This window comes from Pseudochaenichthys georgianus, chromosome 6, assembly GCF_902827115.2.
Source record: "Pseudochaenichthys georgianus chromosome 6, fPseGeo1.2, whole genome shotgun sequence".
In the NCBI taxonomy this organism is placed as follows: Eukaryota; Metazoa; Chordata; class Actinopteri; order Perciformes; family Channichthyidae; genus Pseudochaenichthys; species Pseudochaenichthys georgianus.
The window spans coordinates 6,203,432-6,230,429 of NC_047508.1; the positions used below are offsets into that span (position 1 = coordinate 6,203,432).

At 42.5% G+C, this 26,998-nt stretch overlaps 1 protein-coding gene across 1 annotated transcript in view; it reads left to right on the plus strand.

Annotated features, from left to right (window-relative positions):
• Positions 1 to 26,998, plus strand: part of lrp5 (low density lipoprotein receptor-related protein 5) — a 98,535-nt gene that overhangs the window by 56,928 nt on the left and 14,609 nt on the right. The window contains 14 exon segments of the mRNA XM_034084695.2: positions 2,444 to 2,660; positions 2,743 to 2,896; positions 4,444 to 4,579; positions 4,794 to 5,038; positions 8,532 to 8,716; positions 12,054 to 12,202; positions 12,734 to 12,911; positions 14,421 to 14,617; positions 17,721 to 17,926; positions 18,033 to 18,223; positions 20,533 to 20,742; positions 20,845 to 20,970; positions 21,338 to 21,574; positions 26,883 to 26,993. Coding sequence (XP_033940586.1) covers positions 2,444 to 2,660; positions 2,743 to 2,896; positions 4,444 to 4,579; positions 4,794 to 5,038; positions 8,532 to 8,716; positions 12,054 to 12,202; positions 12,734 to 12,911; positions 14,421 to 14,617; positions 17,721 to 17,926; positions 18,033 to 18,223; positions 20,533 to 20,742; positions 20,845 to 20,970; positions 21,338 to 21,574; positions 26,883 to 26,993 — 2,542 coding nt within the window.

Here is a 26,998-nt window from a genome sequence, read left to right on the forward strand (position 1 = left end):
GTGAGGAGGAGGGCTGGACACAAGTTCTAATTGCAGCCTTGTCAATTGCAGCTCTCACTTTCGGCTCGTAGAAACATGCACACTCACAGCCACACACACACACACACACACACACACACACACACACACACACACACACACACACACACACACACACACACACACACACACACACACACACACACACACACACACACACACACACCACACACACACACACACACACACACACACACACACACACACACACAGCGGGGGGTTTGTTGGCAGAAGTGCCAGTATCAGTTTTCAGCGGTCTAGTAATAGATGCCTTGTGACCAATATACACATGCACACACACAAACACACACACTCATCTGTTACTGACAATGGCAATGGTAATTTTACAAAATATTGTAAATGACTTTTATTATGGGACTTTTACGGAGCAGCTTTTGTTCTGTCCAGGTTTCCTTCTGCGTTGTGATCAGTCGATAGAGTTTGTTTAATACATGACACCTGGAGACATGCCGAGGCTGTCTGTCCTCCTCCTGTCCTGCTAATGACAGCCATAAAGAAGTGTTTTTGATTGTTAAAGAGCTGACTATATTTATATATATAAACTCTATAAAGTGGAAGATGACATGGTACCCACTCATCAGGAACATGAACAGTTTGGTTGAAAGGAGCAATGTCCTTGCATTTTGCTGACTTGCAGTGTGTACAAAACATTTCTTGTAAATATAGGGAAATTGTTCTCTTGATGTTCTGGTCATTCTGGAAAGTTGTTCACCGGCCAAAGGTTAAGAGAGGTGTGACACACACCAGCAATACAGTGCAAACCATGGCAGGACCCTACAGTACATTTGTATTCATAGGTTGGACCAACGTTCTGCCCTTCAGCTGTCTGAGCACCTTGTGTGGCACTGTTCCAACAGCATTCATCAATCATATTCAAGTCAAGTTTTCAACTGCTTCAATCGGGACAGGATGTTTGCCAGTGCAATCAGCTTCTATTGTGCAGAAAGTATAACTGAAAGTATACTGTATACTGAATCATATATATATAGTATGTGCCCTTTTTAAGTATAGTAGTAGGCTAAACAAGTTAAAAAGGCTATAATATTATTGAATTAACGTATTCATGCGAGGGTAGAGCAGAGTCTTGAATCGGGTCGGGTACCGCAAAAAAAGTGATTCGCGGGTGGTATTTTTTCAAACATTTTGTTCCGGGTTCGGTTCTGGGTAAAACAAAGAAGATGCGGGTCGGGTCGCGGGTGTTGCGTAATAAATATATTACAAATCATTTAATTTAATGTTCAAATCCTCAGACGTCTCTCCCGCGGGACCGCGCATAATCATAACCTCTGCAGCGCATCAATCTGCTGCTGAGCGCGCCACATTCAAAATGGCTGAGGCGAAGCTTGGAGAATACAGCATTGTCAATCTCTCTTCCTCAAGAGCGAGATCCAACGTCTGGGAGGCTTTTGGTGTCATCCTAGATGGAGAAAATAACCAACATCCCACGCTTTTTGAGCCAAATACACAACTGCATGTGTTAATAATTGCATGTGTTCACGGCTTATGATATGCGGGTTCGGGTCGGTTTGCGGATCTTGTGCCGACGGGTCGGTTTGCGGAACTAATTGGCAATATGTGCGGGTTCGGTATTGCACGTCGCGGGCGGGTCTTGAAAATCAGACCCATGCAGGACTCTGGGGTAGAGTCTCTCCTGGTGTCCTTTCCTTTTCTCCTTCTGGAAGGAGACTAGGAAAGGAATTTAGGATGTACAGAATAGAAATGAGAATGTATGTTTGCTTCACTTTTTAGTGACCCCTTGAAACATTTTTCTAAATGCTACTCGTCAATCTGAGCTCGGTCATAAAAGTCCCTCTCGGTCGACACACCTGTGAAGATGAACTTTTAGTTGGTTTTCACATCGGCCATTCTTGGCAGAGAAAGAAATATGTTATTGGTAAAATGAATGGAATTCCCCTTTCTGCTGAAAATCACTCCTCAGCTCGTGTTTCCATTATTTGGTCCTGTTTCTTTTGGTCACATTTGGACACATACCTTCCTGTTTTCTGATTTCTGCCTCACCAGTCAATATTCCTCTCCATCCTGTTTCCTCCTGCACTTCTCTTTCACAGTCTCTGTATCATATGTGCACTTTATTACTCTCTGGATGGAAAGGTCCCCTCCCCGGAGGTCAAAGGTCAGGTCAGCCACAGAATAGCAACCATTGAGCTGGTAGATTAGGTTTACTGCTCAAGGACAATTCAGTAAAGTTGTCACCACAGTCTTTGGGACATTAGAGGACCTGTTTTTTTCCGTACAATTGTTCAAATCAATCATAATCTCTCATAGCTGTCTTTAAGAATGTAAGAGTGTAAGAATGAGTATAAATATTAACTCTGTCCTTGAGAAAAGTCTCCTAAAGTTTTGTCTTTCTGTTCCTTCTCAGGTGATCAATGTGGACGGCAGTAACAGACATATTCTGCTGGAGGACAAGCTGCCTCACATCTTTGGTTTTACTCTGCTGGGCGACTACATCTACTGGACTGACTGGCAGAGGCGCAGCATCGAGAGGGTGCACAAAGTCACGGCTGTGCGGGAGATCATCATCGATCAGCTGCCAGACTTAATGGGCCTGAAGGCCACAAAAGTGACGGAGACCTTTGGTAAGGAGGACAGGTTTCAGACTGAAAATAAGAGTAGAAACGGAATGAAATAGTTGTTAAAACGTTCCCTTCTTGAATGCAGGTACGAATGGCTGTGCGGAGGATAACGGCGGGTGCAGCCACCTGTGTTTCTGGTGTCGGCATGCGGTCAACTGTGCCTGTCCCATGGGGATGGAGCTGCTGTCAGACCTGCAGACCTGCGTGGTGCCGGAGGCCTTCCTGCTCTTCACCAACAGGTACGCCTACCCGTCAGCCTGTAGTGCAGCGGAACAGATCAGCTTGCTGTTCTACTGTTCCTGCTAAATGAGCCATTCAAGTTGTCCATGGCATATACACAACAACATGTGTGTGAAAACTAGGGATTCACCAACGCGTCAGCCAAACATTGGCCGATGTTAGCCCTATTTTTGAATTGACATGCGCCATTGGGAGCAGCCGATGTTAATCTGTTTTTCTGGGCCATCTGACTTTTTAAAGCTTTCCCAGTTGAAGTCATTCACAACACATCTCCTCCATCCTCTCTTTGAGGCGGTCTCGCTATAACCTTATAGCAAGGTTTTTCTGGAGTGTTAAATCAAATCCAACTTTCAGAGGGTTGTGGCCATTTCTGATCATTTCCCTGAGAAAAACGTTTTGTAATTTCAAAGATGTTATGAAGTGACGCTGCTGTTTCAGTCTGCAGACTAGCAGCAGAGTGCAGCAGTCTTTGCCAACAAGTTTGTTTATTCGAGGCAGACAAACAAAATCTACTTTTGTCAAATGTATTTGTTAATATTTGACTATGCCTAATGGGTAAAAGGGGCATCTGCTTTGACTGCAGGGAAACAAAATCTCTCATCCACTTTGTGTGTGTTGACATAAAAAGTGAGCCCACCGTCTGTTTATATTTATACTCCATGCCCTTATAAATGCATACAAAAACATTCCATATTTGTAATATAGGCTATCTAATTGAGTAAGTAATTTACCACAAAAGGTTTGGGGAAATGTGTGCTCATTTAAGGTTAGTGTGATGAAGGGCTGAAAGGGAGTTTATATTTTGTATTTGTTTTCATGTTAAAAAAGTGGAATCATTTGGAAACAAATAAACAGAAAAACATTGGCTGAGAAAAGTGTAACTGGAGCATCCCTATTAAAAATCAAATAACAATGTCAAGGGTGGGGACAACACCCGAACAACATAGTTTGACTACCATTGGCATCTCCCTCTCAATCTCTTCTTATTTGTATTATCTCACACTGGTCTGGTGCTTTCCACTCATACTTGTCTTGTTCTGTGCCAGCAGTTGTGATTATTACAACTTGTCTACACAGGCACATGTGTTGTTCTGTTGTTCCTCTAATGCACATCGATGTCCAAACCAAAACACCCCTTCTTTAGTAATCCAGTATCCATTTACACCCACTGGTTATCAGCTTTAATTTGACTTGCACCGATACATGTCTAGACTTGTGTTTTATGCACCGGACTGTTAGGGCGGCACGATTTTGAAAATATAACTAATTGCGTTTAGTCCATATTGCAATTAAGATATCATTTGTATTATTGTGCCTGTGCGAAGCAGCTCTACTAACAGCATGCTTACATTGGTACATGTTGAAGAATATTGAAGCTACACTTTTGTTTTTGTGTCTTTAATTCCTTCATTGTATAAATCTTGCCTTGGTTTCAAATCCATTTTTTTCTGAATCTCAAAACTGTTTTACTTTGGAATTCTTAGCACGCCTCTGTCGTTTAGTCGAGGTCTTTGGCATTCAAATTGCCAAATGTTTTTTTGTTCAGGGACAACATCAGGAGTATCTCTTTGGGTACTAACAGCAACGACGTGGCCATCCCTCTGACGGGAGTGAAAGAGGCCTCTGCTCTGGACTTTGACGTCTCTGAGAGGAGAATCTACTGGACGGACATACAGGCCAAGGTGAGCGGGAGAAACGTGAAAAGTTTAGGTTTAACACAAATACTGTTTGATTTACGAGATTGTATTCAAAATGGATAGCGTTGTATAATGTATTTGTTAAGTATTATAGTCAGAACACATGTTATGTTTGTTGTTTACTTTCCATTCTTCAATTACACAGTTGATTATTTGGAACTTTGTTAATTAATCACGTACTCCGTTCTCTTCCTCTCAGACTATCAGCAGAGCGTACATGAATGGCAGCTCTGTCGAACATGTCATAGAGTTCGGGCTGGATTACCCAGAAGGCATGGCGGTTGACTGGATGGGTCGTAACATCTACTGGGCTGACACTGGCACTAACCGCATCGAGGTGGCCCGGCTGGACGGACAGTATCGGCAGGTTCTGGTCTGTAAGGACCTGGACAACCCGCGCTCGCTGGACAACCCTCGCTCCCTCGCCCTGGACCCAGCCAACGGGTAGGAACACAACCATCATGTGTAAAAGCTGCTCCACATACACTGAACAAAAATATAAATGCAACACTTTTGTTTTTGCTCCCATTTTTCATGAGATGAACTCAAAGATCTAAAACATTTTCTATTTACACAAAATAACCATTTCTCTCAAATATTGTTCACAAATCTGAAAAAATGTGTGATAGTGAGCACTTCTCCTTTGCCGAGATAATCCATCCCACCTCACAGGTGTGGCATATCAAGATGCTGATTAGACAGCATGATTATTGCACAGGTGTGCCTTAGGCTGGCCACAATAAAAGGCCACTCTGAAACGTGCAGTTTTGCTTTATTGGGGGGGTCTGGGGGGGTCCGAAAACCAGGCAGTATCTGGTGTGAGGGGTAGGGTAGGGTAATGTTGTGAATCGAGTGGCCTGTGTTCGTCGTCAATTACATACGCCTGCCCATACCATAACCCCACCACCACCATGGGCCTACCTACCCCTACCTCATATTTCCTGGTATGGTGTTACAAAGTTTGGGAGCCGATTCCCCAATTCTTTTTTCAGGGACTTATAGAATCAGTCGAAAAGAGAATTAGTGAGAGAAGAAGGTGCCACACCAATTAAGAGCTTTGTATACAGATAGAATGATTGTAGATGAATTCTACAAGAAACAGGAGGCCAGTGCAGTGTAGCTCATACGGGAGAAATGCGCTCTCTTTTTCTTGTTTTTGTTAAGCCTGGCTGTGGAGTCCTGAATTAGCTGTAGTTTCTTTGTTGCAAGTCATGCAAAAAGAGCATTAAAGCAGTCTAACCTACTGGACATCCACACATGAATGTTTACTTCCATTACATGCGAGTGTATGAGATGGAGTTTATTGCAAACAAAATCTGCAGCTCAGCAGTTTATCTCTAGCCGTGTGTGGAGGTGAGTCACTGCGAGACACCTGTTTGATGCTGGAGGTCCAGGTCTTTCAAGGCTGCGGTGCCAAACAATGACTTCATGTAGCGTGTCTCCTCACTCTGTGTGCCATGTCACACTGTTGGTATGTAGCCATAGTCCCTCCCTCCCTCCCCCTTCACCTCCAGCTGAGAGAGGGAGGACGCTCTTATAGCTGTTTGTTGATCTCTGTTCATCCCTGGCCAAAACACCCCAAGACACTCTTTGTGTGTGTGTGTGTGTGTGTGTGTGGTGTGTGTGTGTGTGTGTGTGTGTGTGTGTGTGTGTGTGGTGTGTGTGTGTGTGTGTGTGTGTGTGTGTGTGTGTGTGTGTGTGTGTGTGTGTGTGTGTGTGTGTGTGTGTGTGTGTGTGTGGTGTGTGTGTGTGTGTGTGTGTGTGTGTGTGTGTGTGTGTGTGTGTGTGTGTGTGTGTGTGTGTGTGTGTGTGTGTGTGTGTGTGTGTGTGTGTGTGTGTGTGTGTGTGTGTGTGTGTGTGTGTGTGTGTGTGTGTGTGGGGACTAGCATTACTATACTTGTGGGGACCTACATCTGTTTACATAGTCACGTGTGGGGACTCGCCTCCCTTATGGGGACAAATTGGAGGTCCCCATGAGGGGGATCATTAATTTTAGGGTGAAGACTTGGTTAGGTTTAGGATTAGGATTAGGGTAAGGTTAAGGTTAAGGGTAAGGGTAAGGGTTAGGCATGTGTTGGTTATGGTTAAGGTTAGGATAAGTCTCTAGGAAATGCATGTAAGTCAATGTAATGTCACACACACACCCACCCACCCACACCCACACACACACACACACACACTTACACACACTGACTTACGGTAAGTCCTGTGCCAGCGTGTTAAATTCACCGGTGGTATCTGAATGATGTCACAGAGCTGTCAACACTCGAGCCTGGAGGCGTCCGATGTCATTTTATGACCACATACCATGCTCACTCATTAATAAAGACAGCAAAGATGTGTTCTTACACAGAACTTAACCAAACAAAAGATACAAAGTGGAAACCGGTTCAACTCCTGCTTTAGATGATCCAATAAATATTGTAACGGATACAAATCAGAATCAAAATTAAGTTTATTGCCAGGTACGTTTACACATACAATTTGCTTTGGTGTATTATGGTGTAAAAAGTTGTGAGAGTAGGTCAAGAATATAACAATAATAAAAAGAAAGTATTTTTAAGAAACTATTTAGCATTAAAAAAAGACTATAGACAAGTATATACACCTAATTTAAATATACAAAATAAACAAAAAAACGTAGGACAATGAATATATGACAGTATATGACAGAGTACAGTGTATTAACATGTAAGGATGGCACTTCTCTGCATAAAGTTGATAGCTTTAAATATCTTGGTGTATGGCTAGACTCTGAACTTTCATTTAAACTACATATAAAGCATGTAATACAAAAAGTCAATTACGGAATCAGTGTTTTACACCGCTCTCGCAATTGTTTTACGCTCAGTGTCCGAAAGAGAATTGCTTCTCAACTTATTCTTCCGATTATGGACTATTGTGATGTTGTCTACCAAAATGCACATACATCAGATCTTGCTCCACTCAACATAGCCTACAACAGACTATGCAGATTTGTTCTTGGTTGTCCTTTTCGTACACATCACTGCACAATGTATAACCAACTTAAATGGCCTTCTTTAAATGTAAGAAGACACATGCATTGGCTTCAGCTGATATTTAAATGCATTTATCTTAACTATCCCCCTTATTTAAAGCAGTATTTTGTACCCTACTCACCAATTCATCAAGTTAGACATTCTGTTCAGATTTATTTCTCTGACCCCTCTGCAAAAAGATTGATTGGCTTCTGCCTTCATGTTTAAAGCCCCAACTGACTGGAATACTTTACCTGCTGCTATTAGATCTCTTGCACCATTGGGTATGTTTAAACATGCATTGTTATCTCACTTTCAGCTGGTCTGCACTTGTTATAACTGATATTGATGAAACTGATTTGCTCGACTGTCTCAGATTGTAATGATTGTGTGCATTGCTTGAATTTCACTTAACAGACTGTATGTGGTTTGTCTTGTGTGTCATGTTTTGCATTTTGTCTTTTTGTTTATGTATGTCTGTAAGTTGTTGCTATTGTCGGGACCCCCTTGAAAACGAGATGGTGCATCTCAAGATTTTTTTTTTAAAGTGGAGGGCTGTTGTTGCGCACATATTTTCTATATAGTATGTCTATTTTATTTATATGTATAGTAAGTCTTTATATTTTAAACGCACACTTTATCTTTAATTTTATCAGCACCACGTCGCTATTATTTATTTATATGTACAATTTTAGCAAGTTTTTATATTGTCCTGTTCCTGTAAGCCAGTACAATGAAATTTCGTTTTAATAGTACACTCTGTGTCTCGTTGAAATGACATTAAAGTATGTCTATGTCTAAGTCTGTGCAGACATGTGCAAAATATATTCAGAGAGCTGAGCATGAACAACCCAGTATTGGAAAGAAGAACCACAGTAACTTGGATGATTGGATAGCTTGTGCGTGTGTCCCATGCTGAACCAGTTTTGTCTCTGCAGCTTCATGTACTGGACGGAGTGGGGGGGTCGGCCTCGGATAGCCAGAGCCTACATGGACGGCAGCACCATCACAACTCTGGTGGACAAAGTGGGCCGGGCCAACGGGCTCACCATCGACTATGTGGACCATCGACTGTACTGGACCGACCTCGACACATGCATGATCGAAAGCACCAACATGCAAGGTGTGGACACACACACACACACACACACACACACACACACACACACACACACACACACACACACACACACACACACACACACACACACACACACACACACACACACACACACACACACACACACACACCTCTGCCTCATGACCTCAATACTTTATTTTTGTGTCAGCTTGTCACTAAAAACAATGGCGAAGATGGCCCCGAACTTGGTCAACAGCCAAGCAACAGCCGAAGCACGTACGATGCCTACAGAAGGTCACACGATGGCACCCGAACCACACACGAAAATATGGTCATAGACTTTACTGATGATTTAGAATGTATGCAGACTCAACGTAAGAGCTTGTGCCTCTTCGGGGGGGTGCTAACATTTTCTAACATTCTTTACTTTCTCCATCTTTATATGTAGATTAGAAGATATTACTTGTCTCCTTCATGTTGTTTCCATAGCAACAACAACTTCCTGTCAACAGCGTAAACTCGTCTTTAAAATAAAATCATCTAAATAAAACAGGAAGTTAACCTAAATTATATTTAAGACATACAACTGCAACGAAAGTAACAAAAACAATGTAATATCCTTTTCAGTTTCACAGAACACAAATTGGGTTATTTGCATAATATGTTTACATGATTTTGTTGTGCAATAAATGCAGTCTCGATGTCATCGTACTATAATACGATGGCTACATGACGGCATTGCGAGGGCTTCACGTAGTCGTGTTGCCTTCCTAAGGCACCGATGATCACACGAAGTAAAGACGAAGATGACACGATTTGACAAGATGCCCTCATGCTGGCCTTACGAAGGGCAAAATGGACACACAAATTCAACACGAAAATGAACCTTCGGCAATTTTTTGGCATGCCAAAGATTTTGCCACCACTCACGAAGTTGCTGAGAAACTCCACCGGCGGTCATACGATGGCTTAAGATGCCCTCACGAATAGCCCAATGTTGTTACAATCAGAGCCGAATTTGAACATTTCCTTATTCGTGTGTCCATCTGGTGTCAATTTCGGGACAGTGTGACAGGAGCTTAACCCCCCTTTTCTCCTGTCTGCGTTTAAATATGCAACGCAAACTCTACTCTTCGTCTTTCACTCTGCTGACTGTATGCTCTCTGTAGGACAGACTGAACTTTCTTGCAAGAAATCCACATAGCGGTGGTGACATGCAGTGATGCGAACATGATGTAGTTAGTTTTTAGCAAAATCGCTTTACGTCTGGAGATAACATTTACGCTTCAATTATCACACAACTATGTTAAAATGTAGAGATTATCCTGCTAAACAAAACATGTTCAGCGGTTTAATGACTGAAAACTGCAGTCATTAAACCGCTCTTAAAAAAGAATAATCTAGATGCTTCAGTAATGAACAATTACAGGCCCATATCAAACCTCCCATTTTTAGGTAAAATCATTGAAAAAGTTGTTTTTCAACAGTTGAGTAATTTCTAGCATTTAAATAACTGTTTTGATGTGTTCCAGTCAGGCTTTCGTCCAAACCACAGCACTGAGACTGCTCTTATAAAGGTCTTCAATGACATCCACTTAAACACAGACAGTGGCAGAACTTCAGTGTTAGTATTATTAGATATCAGTGCTGCGTTTGATACTGTTGACAACAACGTATTACTAGACCGACTGGAAAATTGGGTGGTACTTTCGGCAACAGTTCTTAAAGGACAGAAAAAACTTTGTTTCTATAGGTAAATACACATCTGAGTTGACAAATATGACATGTGGGGTTCCTCAAGGCTCCATCTTGGGGCCTCTTCTCTTTAACGTCTACATGCTACCACTGGCTCAAATAATGAAAAACAACAAAATAAGTTACCATAGCTATGCGGATGACACCACATTTACATAACCATTTCACCAGAAGACTATGCTCCAATTCAAACACTGAGTAAGTGCATTGAACAAATCAATGACTGGATGTGTCAGAACTTTCTCCAATTAAACAAAGACAAAACTGAGGTAATGGTTTTTGGAGCCGTATAAAAGTTAGCGCTGAGCTTCAGTCTGCAATGTTCAAAACAACAGATAAAGCCAGAAATCTAGGTGTAGTCATGGACTCTGACCTGAGTTTCAACAGTCACATTAAAACAATTACTAAATCAGTCTACTATCACCTAAAGAACACATCTAGGATTAAAAGACTAATGTCACAGCAGGATTTGGAAAAACTTGTCCATGCTTTTATCTTCAGTAGACTCTCAGTAGACTGTAATGGTGTCTTTACAGGTCTCATTAAAACATATTATTAGAAAGCTGCAGCTGATTCAGAACGCCGCTGCTCGAGTCCTCACTAACACTAAGAAAGTGGATCACATCACTCCTGTTCTGAAGTCTTTACACTGGCTTCCTGTGTGTCAAAGAATAGATTTCAAAATACTGCTGCTGGTTTATAAAGCATTGAATGGTTTAGGCCCAAAATACATTTCTGACCTCCTGCTAAATTATGAACCGTCCAGATCTCTCAGGTCTTCAGGGACTGGTCAGCTTTCTGTCCCCAGAGTCAGAACTAAACATGGAGAAGCAGCGTTCAGTTATTATGCTCCAAATATCTGGAACAAACTCCCAGAAACCTGCAGGTCCGCTGCAACTCTTACTACTTTTAAATCCAGGCTGAAGACTTTTATTTTTGTGCACATGGTTTAGGTGTCCGGGACCCTAAGAAGTGTTAAAAATAGGAGTCAGGGGGACCCTATCGAAGTGTTAAAAATAGGAGTCTGGGACCCTATCGAAGTGTTAAAAATAGGAGTCTGGGACCCTATCGAAGTGTTAAAAATAGGAGTCTGGGATCCTATCGAAGTGTTAAAAATAGGAGTCAGGGACCCTATCGAAGTGTTAAAAATAGGAGTCGGGGACCCTATCGGAAAGGAGAAAAACGAAGAATAGGGCAAGAAATTAGTGTAAAGAGCAAAGGATCATATTTTAAACTGCACTGTAACTTTTATTCATGTGTTTTTTCTTTTAATGTTTATTTTATTATCTTTGCTTTTTAATGACTGTTTTTAAATGCCATTTTCTGAATGTCTTAAATTTTTGTAAAGCACTTTGAATTGCCTTGTGTTGAAAGGTGCTATATAAATAAACTTCCCTTGCCTTGCCTTGCCTTACCACTGATCTTATTTTCTGCAATAATAATCCAATAAATCCCATTGCTTTTTGACGAGGTAACTCAGTTAAACATGGTTTAGCTGCGTGTAATGTTGTCCACACAGATAAACTACGTGTACGTGTATACCAATCTCTAAGGATGATGTAAGTGTTGCTTGATGTTTTGATATTGAAGAGCAGGTGTAATCATGTTGTGGTATGTTGTGCAGGGCTTCAGAGGGAGATCATCGTGGACGACCTGCCTCACCCCTTCGGCCTCACCCAGTACCGGGACTTTATCTACTGGACCGATTTTAACCTGCGCAGTATCGAGCGGGCAGACAAACGCAGTGGACTCAACCGCACTGTGGTGCTGCAGGTATTAGCTTAAATATTATTACCATTATTTGCTGATTACGTGCTCTTTCAAAACTTTTATTTAAAATCTGGGGGACACACTTGAACAGTTGGGTTGTTAATTTATGAGGGGAATGTTTTTGCTGGAAAAGTACTTTCTAATAATATTGTCCTAAAATATTTCATTACAAGTATTATATTATCATAGAATATTATATTATCCTGTTTTTTATCACTAACAAACACATGGAAGATCTTTGATTTAGTCATTTGTCAATGAGGAGCCAATTTTAGGTAGTATTTATATATTAGTAGTACAGTTCTGTAATTAGTAGTTTCAGACTTTCAGTGTTAAAAAATGTAATGGACTAAAAAGTATAATATTTGCTTCCAAAATGTAGTGGAGTCAAATTATAGAACATAAAATTGAAATACTCAAATAAGATACAATTATATCTAATTAGTACTTAAGTATGGTACTTGAGTAAATGTACCTTGTTACTTTCCACCACTATATTTAAGGCATTCACGGTTGTTCCCTCACTGTCCTCAGGGCCAGCTGGAGCTGATGCTGGACATCCTGGTGTTCCACTCCTCCCGTCAGGAGGGCACCAACGAGTGTTCCCATAACAACGGTAACTGTGCCCATCTCTGCCTGGCCACGCCCGCTGGGGCCCAGTGCCGCTGCGCCTCCCACTACACTCTGAACCCCGACGGACGGAACTGCAGCTGTAAGTAAAGCCGAGAGAAACTCAAGCATGTTTTCTGTCTGTAAATACGGGAAAGAAACATCCCGTCCTTTAATGGCGCGTTTCCACTGCAGCCCTCGCTCGGCCTCGCTCGGTTTGGTTAGGCCTTATTATGCCCGGCTCACTTTAATGCTGCGTTTCCATTACAGTTTAGGAACTGGGGCAGTAACTATAGTAACGCAGTGTAGGCGGAGCCGTGACGTCATCTTCAATGAGCGCCCCAAAAAACAACACAGCCGTTAGCTCTTAGCACTCAGAGCTCACAGCTCTTCATATCTGTTCAGAAACTAGACAAAAGTTAAACAAGTACAAACCACAGACTGCCTGTGTCATGGAGAATACAGTCGCTGCTTTATTTATGTCTGTATAGGCCGTTGTTGTGAGTGTGGACGGTCGGAGCATATATAACGTGAGCTTAGCCAAGCTACATTTAGAAAACACGCATTTTAAAAGGGTTTTTCGCCTGCCGTCTGTCTGCAGACTTGTCAAAGCATTAATTCATGGTTGTTACTATCCGGTATCAGTATGTTGTTACTTCGGCATCATTTTGAAACGTGTATTACAATTAAATCACGGTCAAATATGTTCATCTTGTTGTAGTTGTAGCCCCCTTAACAGCGATTCTCTCTAGTTTAGCATACTCAGCCCGACTCAGCCTGGTTGTTCCTGGCCCTAGAACCACGATTTAGTCGGGCCAGAAAAAAGGTGAAAAAGTAGCCCCGGGCCAAAACTAGGCCAAGTGGAAACGCAACCAAAAACGGGCCCCGCACGGCTCGGCACGCTTAAAGCGAGCTACCCGCTGCAGTGGAAACGCGCCATAATAAGTCTACTCCAAGTGTCAGTTGAAATGGTCAGTAAAATACAGAACTGCTGTTCTCAAACTAAATCTGTGATTCAAATAATTGCAGAGAGTTTGCAACAGAAATAAAATACTAGGTTAAGTAAATAACCTCAGTTGCCTCTTGCCAAACAGCTGGCGAACACTATGCAAAGGTCTACACACACATTGCATTACATTTGATTTAGTTTATGCTTTTATCCAAAGTGACCAGATACAATTTTAAACAAGAAAAAATCCTAAAAAATTAGCTTTAAATAAGTCAAATTATTGTTGGAGCTTCTGCGTTGGCTTCAACTGAGCCAAACCTTTCTAAGTGTAAAATATAAGCATAAGTGAACATTTTCAATGTATTTATTTTATGCCAAGAAGCAGCTGAAACAAGTGTTTTTTCAGTCTGAAGCAGAAGATTTGCAGACTTTCAGCTTTCCCGATCTCAGTCTCACACACACACCAAGCCACACAAATGTATAAAACATACACACAGAATACTCTTCCTTAGCTCTCTCTTGGGACCCTCAGAGCAGTTTTAGCAGTTCTGATGGGATGATGTGTGTTTGTGTGTGTTTAGACTTTGCCGTCTGTGTTTTGAACCAAAACACTGTGTTCTCTTCTCCATCTCTCACACATCCTCTCTGCCCCTCTGTCTGCAGCCCCCTCCAGTTTCCTGCTCTTCAGTCAGAAGGCCAGCATCAGCAGGATGGTGTTGGGAGAGCAGAGTCCGGACATCATCCTGCCCATCCACGTGTTGAGGAACGTCCGGGCGGTCAGCTACGACCCTCTGGACCGCCTGGTGTACTGGTTGGACGGACGACAGAACATACGCAGGGCCCGGGACGACGGAGCCATGGTAACACTGCCCCGATACTCTGAATGTTCACACAGCAACATGTTTTTCCTTGAGTTGAGATGCTTGCCATGGTTGAAACTTACACTGAACAAAAATATAAATGCAACACTTTTGTTTTTGCTCCCATTTTTCATGAGATGAACTCAAAGATCTAAAACATTTTCTATTTACACAAAATAACCATTTCTCTCAAATATTGTTCACAAATCTGAACAAATGTGTGATAGTGAGCACTTCTCCTTTGCCGAGATAATCCATCCCACCTCACAGGTGTGGCATATCAAGATGCTGATTAGACAGCATGATTATTGCACAGGTGTGCCTTAGGCTGGCCACAATAAAAGGCCACTCTGAAACGTGCAGTTTTGCTTTATTGAGGGGGTCCGAAAACCAGTCAGTATCTGGTGTGACCACCATTTGCCTCACGCAGTGCAACACATCTCCTTCGCATAGAGTTGATCAGGTTGTTGATTGTGGCCTGTGGAATGTTGGTCCACTCCTCTTCAATGGCTGTGCCAAGTTGCTGGATATTGGCAGGAACTGGAACACGCTGTCGTATACGCCGATCCAGAGCATCCCAAACATGCTCAATGGGTGACATGTCCGGTGAGTATGCTGGCCATGCAAGAACTGGGATGTTTTCAGCCTCCAGGAATTGTGTACAGATCCTTGCAACATGGGGCCGTGCATTATCATGCTGCAACATGAGGTGATGGTCGTGGATGAATGGCACAACAATGGGCCTCAGGATCTCGTCACGGTATCTCTGTGCATTCACAATGCCATCAATAAAATGCACCTGTGTTCGTCGTCCATAACATACGCCCGCCCATACCATAACCCCACCACCACCATCGGCCACTCGATTCACAACATTGACATCAGAAAACCGCTCACCCACACGACGCCACACACGCTGTCTGCCATCTGCCCTGAACCGTGAAAACCGGGATTCATCCGTGAAGAGAACACCTCTCCAACGTGCCAGACGCCATCGAATGTGAGCATTTGCCCACTCAAGTCCGGAGTCAGGTGGAGACCCCGATGAGGACGACGAGCATGCAGATGAGCTTCCCTGAGACGCTTTCTGACAGTTTGTGCAGAAATTCTGTGGTTATGCAAACCGATTGTTGCAGCAGCTGTCCGAGTGGCTGGTCTCAGACGATCTTGGAGGTGAACATGCTGGATGTGGAGGACCTGGGCTGGTGTGGTTACACGTGGTCTGCGGTTGAGAGGCCGGTTGGATGTACTGCCAAATTCTCTGAAACGCCTTTGGAGACGGCTTATGGTAGAGAAATGAACATTCAATTCACGGGCAGCAGCTCTGGTGGACATTCCTGCTGTCAGCATGCCAATTGCACGCTCCCTCAAAACTTGCGACATCTGTGGCATTGTGCTGTGTGATAAAACTGAACATTTCAGAGTGGCCTTTTATTGTGGCCAGCCTAAGGCACACCTGTGCAATAATCATGCTGTCTAATCAGCATCTTGATATGCCACACCTGTGAGGTGGGATGGATTATCTCGGCAAAGGAGAAGTGCTCACGATCAGAGGTTTTCAGATTTGTGAACAATATTTGAGAGAAATGGTTATTTTGTGTATAGAGAAAATGTTTTAGATCTTTGAGTTCATCTCATGAAAAATGGGAGCAAAAACAAAAGTGTTGCATTTATATTTTATAGGCCTACAACAGAATTTCCCTCAGAGCACTAATGATCATCCTCACCAAACAAAGTGGATAACAGAGGATTCTCCTCACTGAGACCTAAACTAATGGTGGAATAATCTGGTTTTTATCAGTTGGATTTACTGTAAATTATAAATCGCAAATGTGTTGAAACACCCACTTGGAAAATTCTATGATACTTGAGTTTACAGGTTGTATTAATTGAATTAATTAATTTGATAGACAATCAGCAAATAGTCTAATGGTAAATACATACATATTTGTTATGTTAATTATAGACATCTGTTTTCAAACTCTGCCAAAACAAATCTTACACAAAGGCATGGCTGCGGTAATTATTTTACCTTATCTAGTTGTTTAAAAATGTTGGCCTGTTATCGTAGTATCACCGACTAAATGAACAGATGGAGACTCATCATACCAGTAGGATAACTGTAGAAGGGTTAATGTCTTCCCCTGGCAAGTTAAACTCCATATATTTAAATAAGTAAATAAATAAATGTTGCTCTGTTAACAACATTCTATAAAGACGTTTAAGTCCTTTCACTAGACACCGGTCTGATACGAGGGGTTACGTATGGTAACCCTTGTCATATAAGCATAGGCGGAGCCCTCTACTGGACTCTATGGGTACTACCCCTTGATCATATCATGCAAGCATTCATCCACTGAGACTTCCATAAACGTAGCCGGCCCCGGGGCGGGCCTACCTGAATGCGCGCGCATCTCACCGTATACAAGGAGGCCTCACCTCCTGACTGTCATCCTACACCTCTCTTCAGCGAGCGGCATAGGACAGACAGTGCCCTGAGTAGAGGGCTCCGCCTGTGCTAACATGACAAGGGTTACCATACGTAACCCCTCGTTATATCTCTCACAGGCGTTTCAGTCTGTATACACGCGCTGTCGTCCAACAACAACAACACTGTTCCATCCCACTGCCCCTGACCGGCTGCCTGGTTAGCAGCCGCTGAGTCCCCAGCCCTGTATGGGCTCACTGCACCACCTCTCCCGAGTCCCTAAGGAGCACGGGGAGAGCGCAAGTGCCCCATGTCCCACACTCAGACACACTTACCTCGTGAAGAGCGTGTATGGACTATGACGTGGAGGGCTCTCCCCTCCTGCCCTAAAGCAGGGGGAAAAAGTCCTCCAGCCCCTTATGGGCCCAGTGCGCGACACGGGGAGGGGGTCAGATGGCCACTGACCCACAGCCCCCCCTCCCTCCTCACGTTGTGATGTGCACTCAGCTAAACGGCAAGCAAATCATGTGTTTTCCAAATAACCATAACCCTACACAGCTTCATAGAAAAATGAAGTCGATGCAGTTTAATAGATTACCTTCAGTTTAAGACAGAGCCTGCCCAAACTCACAACGAGTCAGATGTTGAACTGGTGTCCTCGCTGTGTGTCTCCAGTCTTCCATGATCGTGAGCAGCAGTGTTCAGCCAGCGGACAACCAGCTCCATGACCTGAGCCTGGACCCCTACAGCCGCCACATCTACTGGACCTGTGAGACCACCAACACCATCAACGTCCAGAGGATGGACGGCCACACGGTGGGCGTGGTCCTGAAGGATGACACCGACAAACCCCGGGCCATCGTGGTCAACGCTGAGAAAGGGTGAGCTTATATGTGTTGGTTTACAAAAATAAAACAAAATGAATGACGTCTAATGGGGATCTGAAATGTATTACTGTGAACTCACTTGTGTGCACCCCCCCTGCAGGTACATGTATTTCACCACGGTGCAGGACCGCTCGGCTAAGATCGAAGGAGCCTCTCTGGACGGCACGGAGAGAGAGTCTCTGTTCACCACCGGACTCATCAGGCCCGTGGCTCTGGCTCTGGACAACAAAATGGGAAAACTGTTCTGGGTCGACGCAGACCTCAAACGCATCGAGAGCAGCGACCTGACAGGTAACCATCAACAGAGAAAATCCAATAAAGTATATAAATATTAGCATGTTAATGCACCGATACAAGACTTAAGTGAAGCACTCCCAGAGATGTTGAATATTTACACAGTATGACAAGCAAGGGACAATACAGTATGTTTAAATGTTTTAAATGAGATGCAATATGTAAAAAAGTAAAGTAATATGCAGCGAGAACGTTTTCTTTTGCCACAACTTCCTTCTACTAATTAATATGACGGCACAACCAATGACTGATCAAGGTGTCCTTAGCAGCGGTCTGCTAACAAAAAAGAGCAGACCACTGAATGTGCAAATTGACCAATCACAATTAAGTATTCAACCAAACCATGTGATGAACTGATAAATGGATCCGACGTACAATTTTAAAGATGAATAAACAATTATATCGCAATAATGATATGAAGAGAAATAGGTTACATGTATTGAGCCATTTAAATGAATCTTATGTCACTTTAACAGGTCGGTCTCTAAATAAGCACCTTTAGAAACAATGAGGCTAGCAAGCTTACATCGTCCATCCAATGAATCAACAGCATCAGTCACTTTCAGTTAGATTACAAAAATGCCTTTAAATAAAGTGAGGAAAGATATTTATATAGTTTGACACTGTTTGTAACTTTAGTACTGTCAGCTGTCTGTTACAGTTCAAACACATTTGTTCTGTTATAGGATTTCGATGCAGGTACGAGTGAGATGAAAGGACCACACTCCCATGCTTTATTCATAGACACATGCAGCTACATTGCAAACACAACTAGAGATGTAGTGAAGCCAGGCCTCACACAGATCGATGGTATGTGTTGAGTTGAGACCGAGGAACACAGAGGCACTGCAGCACTGCATTGCGGGTGAAAAGGATTCTGTTGGTGACACTGTTCATGGAACAAAACCTCTGTATTTATTTACTTGGCTTATCCAACCACAGCCATAGAAAGTCAAACAGTATATGTTAGGAATAAGAAATGTCAAAACAAAAATGTGAGAGATGTATTTGTGGTTGGAATCATTGGGCCTCATGTTTGTGTTGTTCTCTCAACCATCTCACTGTTTCTATGAGGTTTGCTCTCACTGCGTTCTCCCTTGTTGCTAATCACTCAACATGAAGCAGTAGAAACTCACAAAGCAAGTTGAGCAGTGTCAGCAGGGATAGTGGTGTGCAGCTGCTGACTGTTTGTCGTCAGAGCAGAGCAGTGGGTTCACATGAAGCTGAAGGGCAAGGCAAAGCTGTCCACTATATGAAAGCTGGTCAAGAGGATGAGATGCATGTTAGACAAGAGAGCCTACATTAGGGGATGTTTCCATTTCTGTGCAACTGAGGAGGATGCTTCACACATGAAAAAGAATATACAAATATATATATATATATATACACTGAACAAAAATATAAATGCAACACTTTTGTTTTTGCTCCCATTTTTCATGAGATGAACTCTAGATCTAAAACATTTTCTATTTACACAAAATAACCATTTCTCTCAAATATTGTTCACAAATCTGAAAAGATCTGTGATAGTGAGCACTTCTCCTTTGCCGAGATAATCCATCCCACCTCACAGGTGTGGCATATCAAGATGCTGATTAGACAGCATGATTATTGCACAGGTGTGCCTTAGGCTGGCCACAATAAAAGGCCACTCTGAAACGTGCAGTTTTGCTTTATTGGGGGGGTCTGGGGGGGGTTCGAAAACCAGTCAGTATCTGGTGTGAGGGGTAGGGTTAGGGTTAGGGTAATGTTGTGAATCGAGTGGCCCATGGTGGTGGTGGGGTTATGGTATGGGCAGGCGTATGTAATGGACGACGAACACAGGCCACTCGATTCACAACATTACCAGTGTATATATATTCTAATATAATATAATATCTAAAATATGCAAGGAGATATTACAAGATCATTAAAAAAAACTTTAAAAGTTATTTTGCCAGACAGAATGTTGATTTTGCATTGTGCTTGTTTAATGTTTTTATGATTTATTTTGGTATTGTAATTCAATTTCAAATTAGTAAACTTTTGACCGTTAAGTCAGCTGAGTCTCATACACGTCACATAATCTAATTTGTTTAAACGATTAGGTCTCCATCGTCAGAGGGCACTGACATGTTTCTTTTTCATACGCAAAATGATCCGCTTTGTGCGTAACTTGATCATAATTAAAAAACATGTATAATTTAAAAGATCCTTATCAATAATATTAGTATAGTTTAAAACAAATAGCAGAAGTATTCTTTTTTATTTAATTGAATTGGTGGGATTATTTTCTTATTCTAATGACATCGTTCCATCTACTCCAGGAGCCAATCGCATCGTCCTGCAGGACTCCAACATCCTGCAGCCCACGGGGGTTACTGTGCTGGGAGACCACGTGTACTGGATCGACCGGCAGCAGCAGATGATCGAGAGGGTGGACAAGCTGACCGGAGACGGGCGCACGCGCATTCAGGGCCGCATCTCCTACCTGACCTCCATCCATGCTGTGGAGGAGATGGACCCACAGGAGTTTGGTACGGACCCCCATCGCTTACTCACATTTACAAAATAATTGATTGATTGACTGTTTGAGTGGGGCTTTGTTCAGGTGTGTAATGACTTCTTCCTCTCTCCAGCATCCCATCCATGTTCTCGCGACAACGGCGGCTGTTCTCACATCTGCATCGCTAAGGGAGACGGCACCCCCCGCTGCTCCTGTCCCATGCACCTGGTGTTACTGCAGGACCTGCTGCACTGTGGAGGTGAGACACAAAGACACCCTCAGCATTATGGTGCAGTCCATACCAGGGTCGCTCCACATTCTTTCCTTTGGGCTGAAATCATTCTGATGTGGACAGATAAAGTTCCAAGGCTCCGGGAGGGGGATAATGTCCTCATTAAGGAGATACTCTTCGTTTACATGAAAGTAAACGGCAGCGATGGATAAAAGTCTGTGTAATGAGCAACTATAAATGGATCTCATTTATATAGCACTTTTCCAGTCTTTTCGACACTATCTCCTGAAGTATTTGTTTAAGGCCCAACCCAAACTACTTCCTGTCCCCTCTGCCTGTCTGACTGTCGAGGAATCTCTGTAGCCTCCTAATGTGTCCCCTCTCTCTCTGTCAGAGCCCCCCACCTGCTCCACAGAGCAGTTCACCTGCTCCACAGGAGAGATCGACTGCATCCCCATGGCCTGGCGCTGCGACGGCTTCCCAGAGTGTGACGACAGCAGCGACGAGGAGAGCTGCCCCGTCTGCTCCTCCCATCAGTTCCAGTGTGACAAAGGAGGCTGCATCGACGCTCAGAGGCGCTGCAACGGGGAACCTGACTGCGCCGACCACTCTGATGAGCAGGACTGTGAGAGTAGGTTCACACCGGGACACACTGGAACTGAGAATGTTAGCTCAGTAAACGTTCATCCATAAAGTGGTTTTATCACTAATACATATAAATAAAGTTTAGAATCAGCATCAGACACTCTTATAATAACCATAGAATAATTGGGCCCAATGCTAAAAATGCCCCCTTAGTGCAACTGGTTTCCTTACTTCTATAAAAACAGCTGCATATTATTTGTACTGTTTACTTTTTGTTTGAAGTAAGTCCAGTTATACATTTTTGGGAGAGCACTATAAGTACATGTTTATACATTACAATATAGTTAATGAAATGTACAATCCATGTTTTGACACCGTTAGCAATCACTAAGCTAAGGCTGCGGGATTTTGAAAAAAATGACTGATTTATTAATAACGGTAATTGCAATTGCCAACTAATTTCCGGGGGAATGTCTTTTATGTCTTTATTAGGATCCCCATTAGCACTAGCATGAGCATTGGCTTTTCTTCCTGGGGTCCTCACACACACAAAACATACATGCAACAAAATTAAAACAAAACAGCTGATCATTTCATGCAATTTGCAGTGCTGTATGAATTGAAAAATAAAATGGTTATCCAATTATCGCCATCCTAAGGCCAAACAAAAAGTAAATACAAATAAGTGTACATAATAATATATGCATTGCATACATAGCCACAGGCACAGGCGCATTTTTTGCTACCTTTTGAAACGTACTTGAGAAGGTTCCTGAATGATATGGACGGGTAAAGAGTTCCAGCTAACCCTGGCTCTGTCCATGACTGTTTTCTGTCCCTTGTTTGATTTAGATTTGGGTAATACAAACCTTCCTTCTATTGCAGGGGTGGGGAACCTTTTTCCTCTCAAGGGCCATTTCAATTTTTTCAACATCCTCCGAGGGCCGTACAAATTATTGACCTCTGCTTAAAAATCACAGCTCATTGATTTGGCCTTTCTTTCATGCTGTGCAAAGAAAAAGCAACCTCTTAATCCAGATATCTTGCCATGACTCGCGTATGCATGTACGTGCACGGTGTGGCGTGACCACCAAACAGAAAGATATGGACACAAGATGTGTGCAAATGCATTTAGTTTCCTATCCATGTGAACATGATTTAAGTGGGCAGGACGGGACCCGGGGACCTAACCTCCTCTGGGGGGTCCGGGGGGGGGGGGGGGGGCATGCCCGGGAAGTTAAAAGCATCAATCTGGTGCACTTTGAGAGCAAAATGAAGAGATCTATGGATACATCTCAACACCCAGATGAAACAGAACTGTAAGCAGATTTACTTTTTCTTTATGAATATTTTCCAAATCACTCCCCTTTCAAACTGTATTCTTGTTTATTAATAACAACTTGTTTTTACTGTCATATAGTATTTTATACCTGTTTTTTTTGTATAACTATAATGATCATATAAAGATGTGCCTTTACCTCACTGGTTGGAGAAAAAGCTTCTTATATTCGTTAGCATAGCTAGCTAACCAGAAGCTAATAACAAAGAAGTTATGGACTGTATGATCAGTATGACAGATGAACAGATATCCACTGGGCTTTCAACTAAAGACACAGCCACGCAAAAACTGCTGCATGTGTACGGCTCCTTATGGGTGCTGCAATTTTTAAAGTCCCGGAGCGGCGTTCTGGTGCTCTCCTATGGGGGTTATTCCCTATCTTTATTCAAGAGCGTGGTATTTAAATTTGAGAGCATACTTTATGTATTTATTTCCCTCAAACTCTGTCCTCGCACTCAAATAGTGCCTGCTTGCACTTAGATTTGCTCTGCTTGTGCTCAAACTGTACGCTTGCACTCAGATATATTGCTGCTCAGAATTATTCTGTGAGCGCTCGTAACTTTTTCTACTCTCAGAATTATTCTGTGCGTGCTCAAAACTTTTGTGCAACAATCCTGTCAAAATCCCTCAACCAATAGGAGGCCAGGTGTCCTTGCGGGTGCGTTCGCTTTACTTATTACAGCGTCCCGTCAGAGCGGTTACTCTTTGGTTTAGAAACTCCAGCCCTCCACGGCTTTATAACATGTACTTCACTTGTTTGATTTACAACTTTTTTTGGGAGGAAGCACAGTTAGTATATATATATATATATACAAGTGTATATATATATACCAGCACCTTACATAATAGCTACGTTCAGTGGCGTACTGGGACTACAAATCAGCCCGGGAATCTCGACCGGCCCTCGTTATCGCTAGTAAATTGTCAACGGGGGGAGGGGGCAGCACCATGAGCTCTGGGAGGGGGGATTGCTAGTGAATTTTCCGACCGGCACACTTCTTCCTCCAGACTGTTGTTCTGCTCCAGCACTGTTGTGCTACGGCTTGGTTCGGCCCGACGCGAAGCGGAGTGTCGACAACCATATTGTATAGATATTCGTATATCACGGCCTGAAGTGAGCTATTGCATTTATAAAACGGTTACCACGTGTGGCTGGCAATGTGAAAGAAAAATACACACTCAATTTAAATAGTTTTTATTATTAAATAATGATGTTCAAAATAAAATAGTCCCTCCTTTGCCTTCTGCACAAAACATAGTGCGAGGTGGTTGCTATGCAACAACAATAACAGCTAGAGAACATATTGGACAGACAGCATTGTCGTCGTTTAGGTGCTTTTTTTTTTTCTGGAGATAGGCACTTCTCAATCCACTCCTCCATAGTAAGGCCACCCCGGAGGTCGAAGTTAACCTTAAATGTTTCCATTTTAAGCTTTGTTAGTTAGTTAGTTTCGTGACGGACGTAATGTAACAGTTGTAATCATATCATACCACGGTTCTCAGAGGCGGAGGGATACTGACTTGTGAAAAGTAACTACAATTATACCCGAGATATACGCTCATTATATCACGACTAAGAAACGTCAGATTGCTTGATTTGAATTGTCCGTTTTATAAACATGTACTAACTGTGCTTACCCCCCCCCCCCCCCAAAAAAAAAGTTGTACAGCGAAGTGATGTACATGTTATGTTATAAAGCCGTGGAGGGCGGTAGTTTATAAACCAAAGAGTAACCGCCTTTACGGGACGCTGTAATAAGTAAAGCGAACGCACCCGCAAGGACACCTGGCCTCCTATTGGTTGAGGGATTGTGACAGGATTGTTGCACAAAAGTTTCGAGCGCGCACAGAATAATTCTGAGAGCAGAACAAGTTTCGAGTGCGCACAGAATAATTCTGAGCAGCAATATATCTGAGTGCAAGCGTACAGTTTGAGCACAAGCAGAGCAAATCTAAGTGCAAGCAGGCACTATTTGAGTGCGAGGTCACTATTTGAGTGCGAGGACAGAGTTTGAGGGAAATAAATACATAAAGTATGCTCTCAAATTTAAATACCACGCTCTTGAATAAAGATAGGGAATAACCCCCATACTCTCCGGCAAAACTGCACCCCTGTCAGACAAGACATATACCACGTGATGCTCGTGTTGTGTTCAAGGACCATGACCGTTGCCAGGAAAAACAGGCTAGATTTCTTAATTTTTCTTTTTTGCGTGTGTTTATAAATTACCTCAAGGTCCACACCAAATGGTCTCGTGGGCTGTTCCCCACCCCTGTTCTTTTGTATGTCGTGTTTGATAGTTATGTTGAGCATACTGCGCTATAAACCTTTGTGATCAAATATGTGGTGAGTGAGTCACTGTAATATTTCTGACAAAATGTAACTAAATATAAGTTGACCTCTGTCTGACACTTAGCCATTTCAGTGTCTCCAGCATTTCAGGTACTCTGGTTCTGCAGGAGCACTGCAGTGCACATCGTGCTGCCTTATTTTGTGCCACTTGTAGTTTGTTTAAGTCTTTTTCTGCAGCACTAGACCATATAACCAAACAATAATCAAGCTGCGACAGAACCAAAGCATCCAGAACTTGTCTACTGACACCCATTGGAAAACATTTTACAATTATTTTACAAGTGACACACCCCTTCCCATTTTACTTACAACATTATCAATATACCAAGATAATTTATGATCCAGGGTTATACCTAGCAATTTTGTCTCCTTGACCTGTTCAACTTGAATATGGTTTAAATGTAATTGCAATTTGGGTTCACCTTTTAACTGATGATTTGATCCTATTATTAAAGATTTTGTTTTTCCAGCATTAAGTACCAACTTATTATTTATGACCCCCTCTGATGTCAATTGTAGATCTTAATTCATAACATTTGTCGACTCTCTTATAGTCGATGCTGCATAATATATTGTTGAGTCATCTGCATACATTACAATTTTGGCTTTTTCTAACACTAATGGTAGGTCATTTGTAAAAATAGAAAATAAAAGTGGTCCCAAACAACTACCCTGAGGTACTCCGCAAGTGACTGTCTTCATCTTTGACAGACTCACATTAAAAAAGAAATTAATCATCATTCACAGATACATTTAATTAAATGATAAAAAGTGTCATTTTTTGAAGGGGGTGCACGATTGGGGAAATAATCTAATTGCGATTTTCTGACAGATAATGTGATTCGATTTGCGATATTTGTTTTTAGCGACCCAACGGAAGTTTATTGTAAAATGCGGCCATATCTCCGGCTAGGAAGGTCGTATAACGTGCTCCCGTCTCTAGCACCCCCGCAGCGCGAGCTACGAGTGAAAGAACTAAACTTACATGAAACTTCCGTTGGGTTGCTTTAAAGTCAAGCTTCAGTTTAAGATTCACCCTGTAATAGATGTAAAACATGTGATGGAGCATTACTAACCTGACTCAGATGGTTTGTTTCACCAAACCATCTAAAGCTCCATTGGAAGCCATTTGGAAAAGTATTTCAAAAATACTTGGCAGGTGATTGGATCTATCTGTCTATCACCTTCTATCATGGGCCACTTCTAATCGGTTAACAATGACTGGTACATGTGGAGCACAGCACTTCTGATTTATGTGGATGACTGACACACAAGAAGAACACAACAAAAAACACAAACGTTTAAAAAATCGCAGGCTTTGCGACTTGATAATCGCATCATTTAAAATCGTGATTTCGATTTAAAATCGATTAATTGTTCAGCCCTAATCTGTACCAAGGATTTTTTATGAAGTCTGTGGAATACCGTTTGTAGGCAGGACTTCCCTGCAGCTCCACAATACTTTATTTAGATATTTTCACATTTGCCAAAAATTACTTAATGGAATTATTAAATATTGCAATTCTGATAACATTTAAATTAGCTTGCAGCCCTACTGGATCTATAAATGATTAATGATATAACTTTTGATGAAATGGAGCTAGAGGCTTTTCTCCAACACGTCAAAACTGACGTAGATCTCCTGGTGTGTTCCTCCTGCAGCCATCTGCCCTCCTAACCAGTTCCGCTGCGGAGACAACCAGTGCATCACGAAGAAGCAGCAGTGTGACAACTACTCCGACTGCCCCGACGGCTCCGACGAGCTCGCCTGTGGTAAA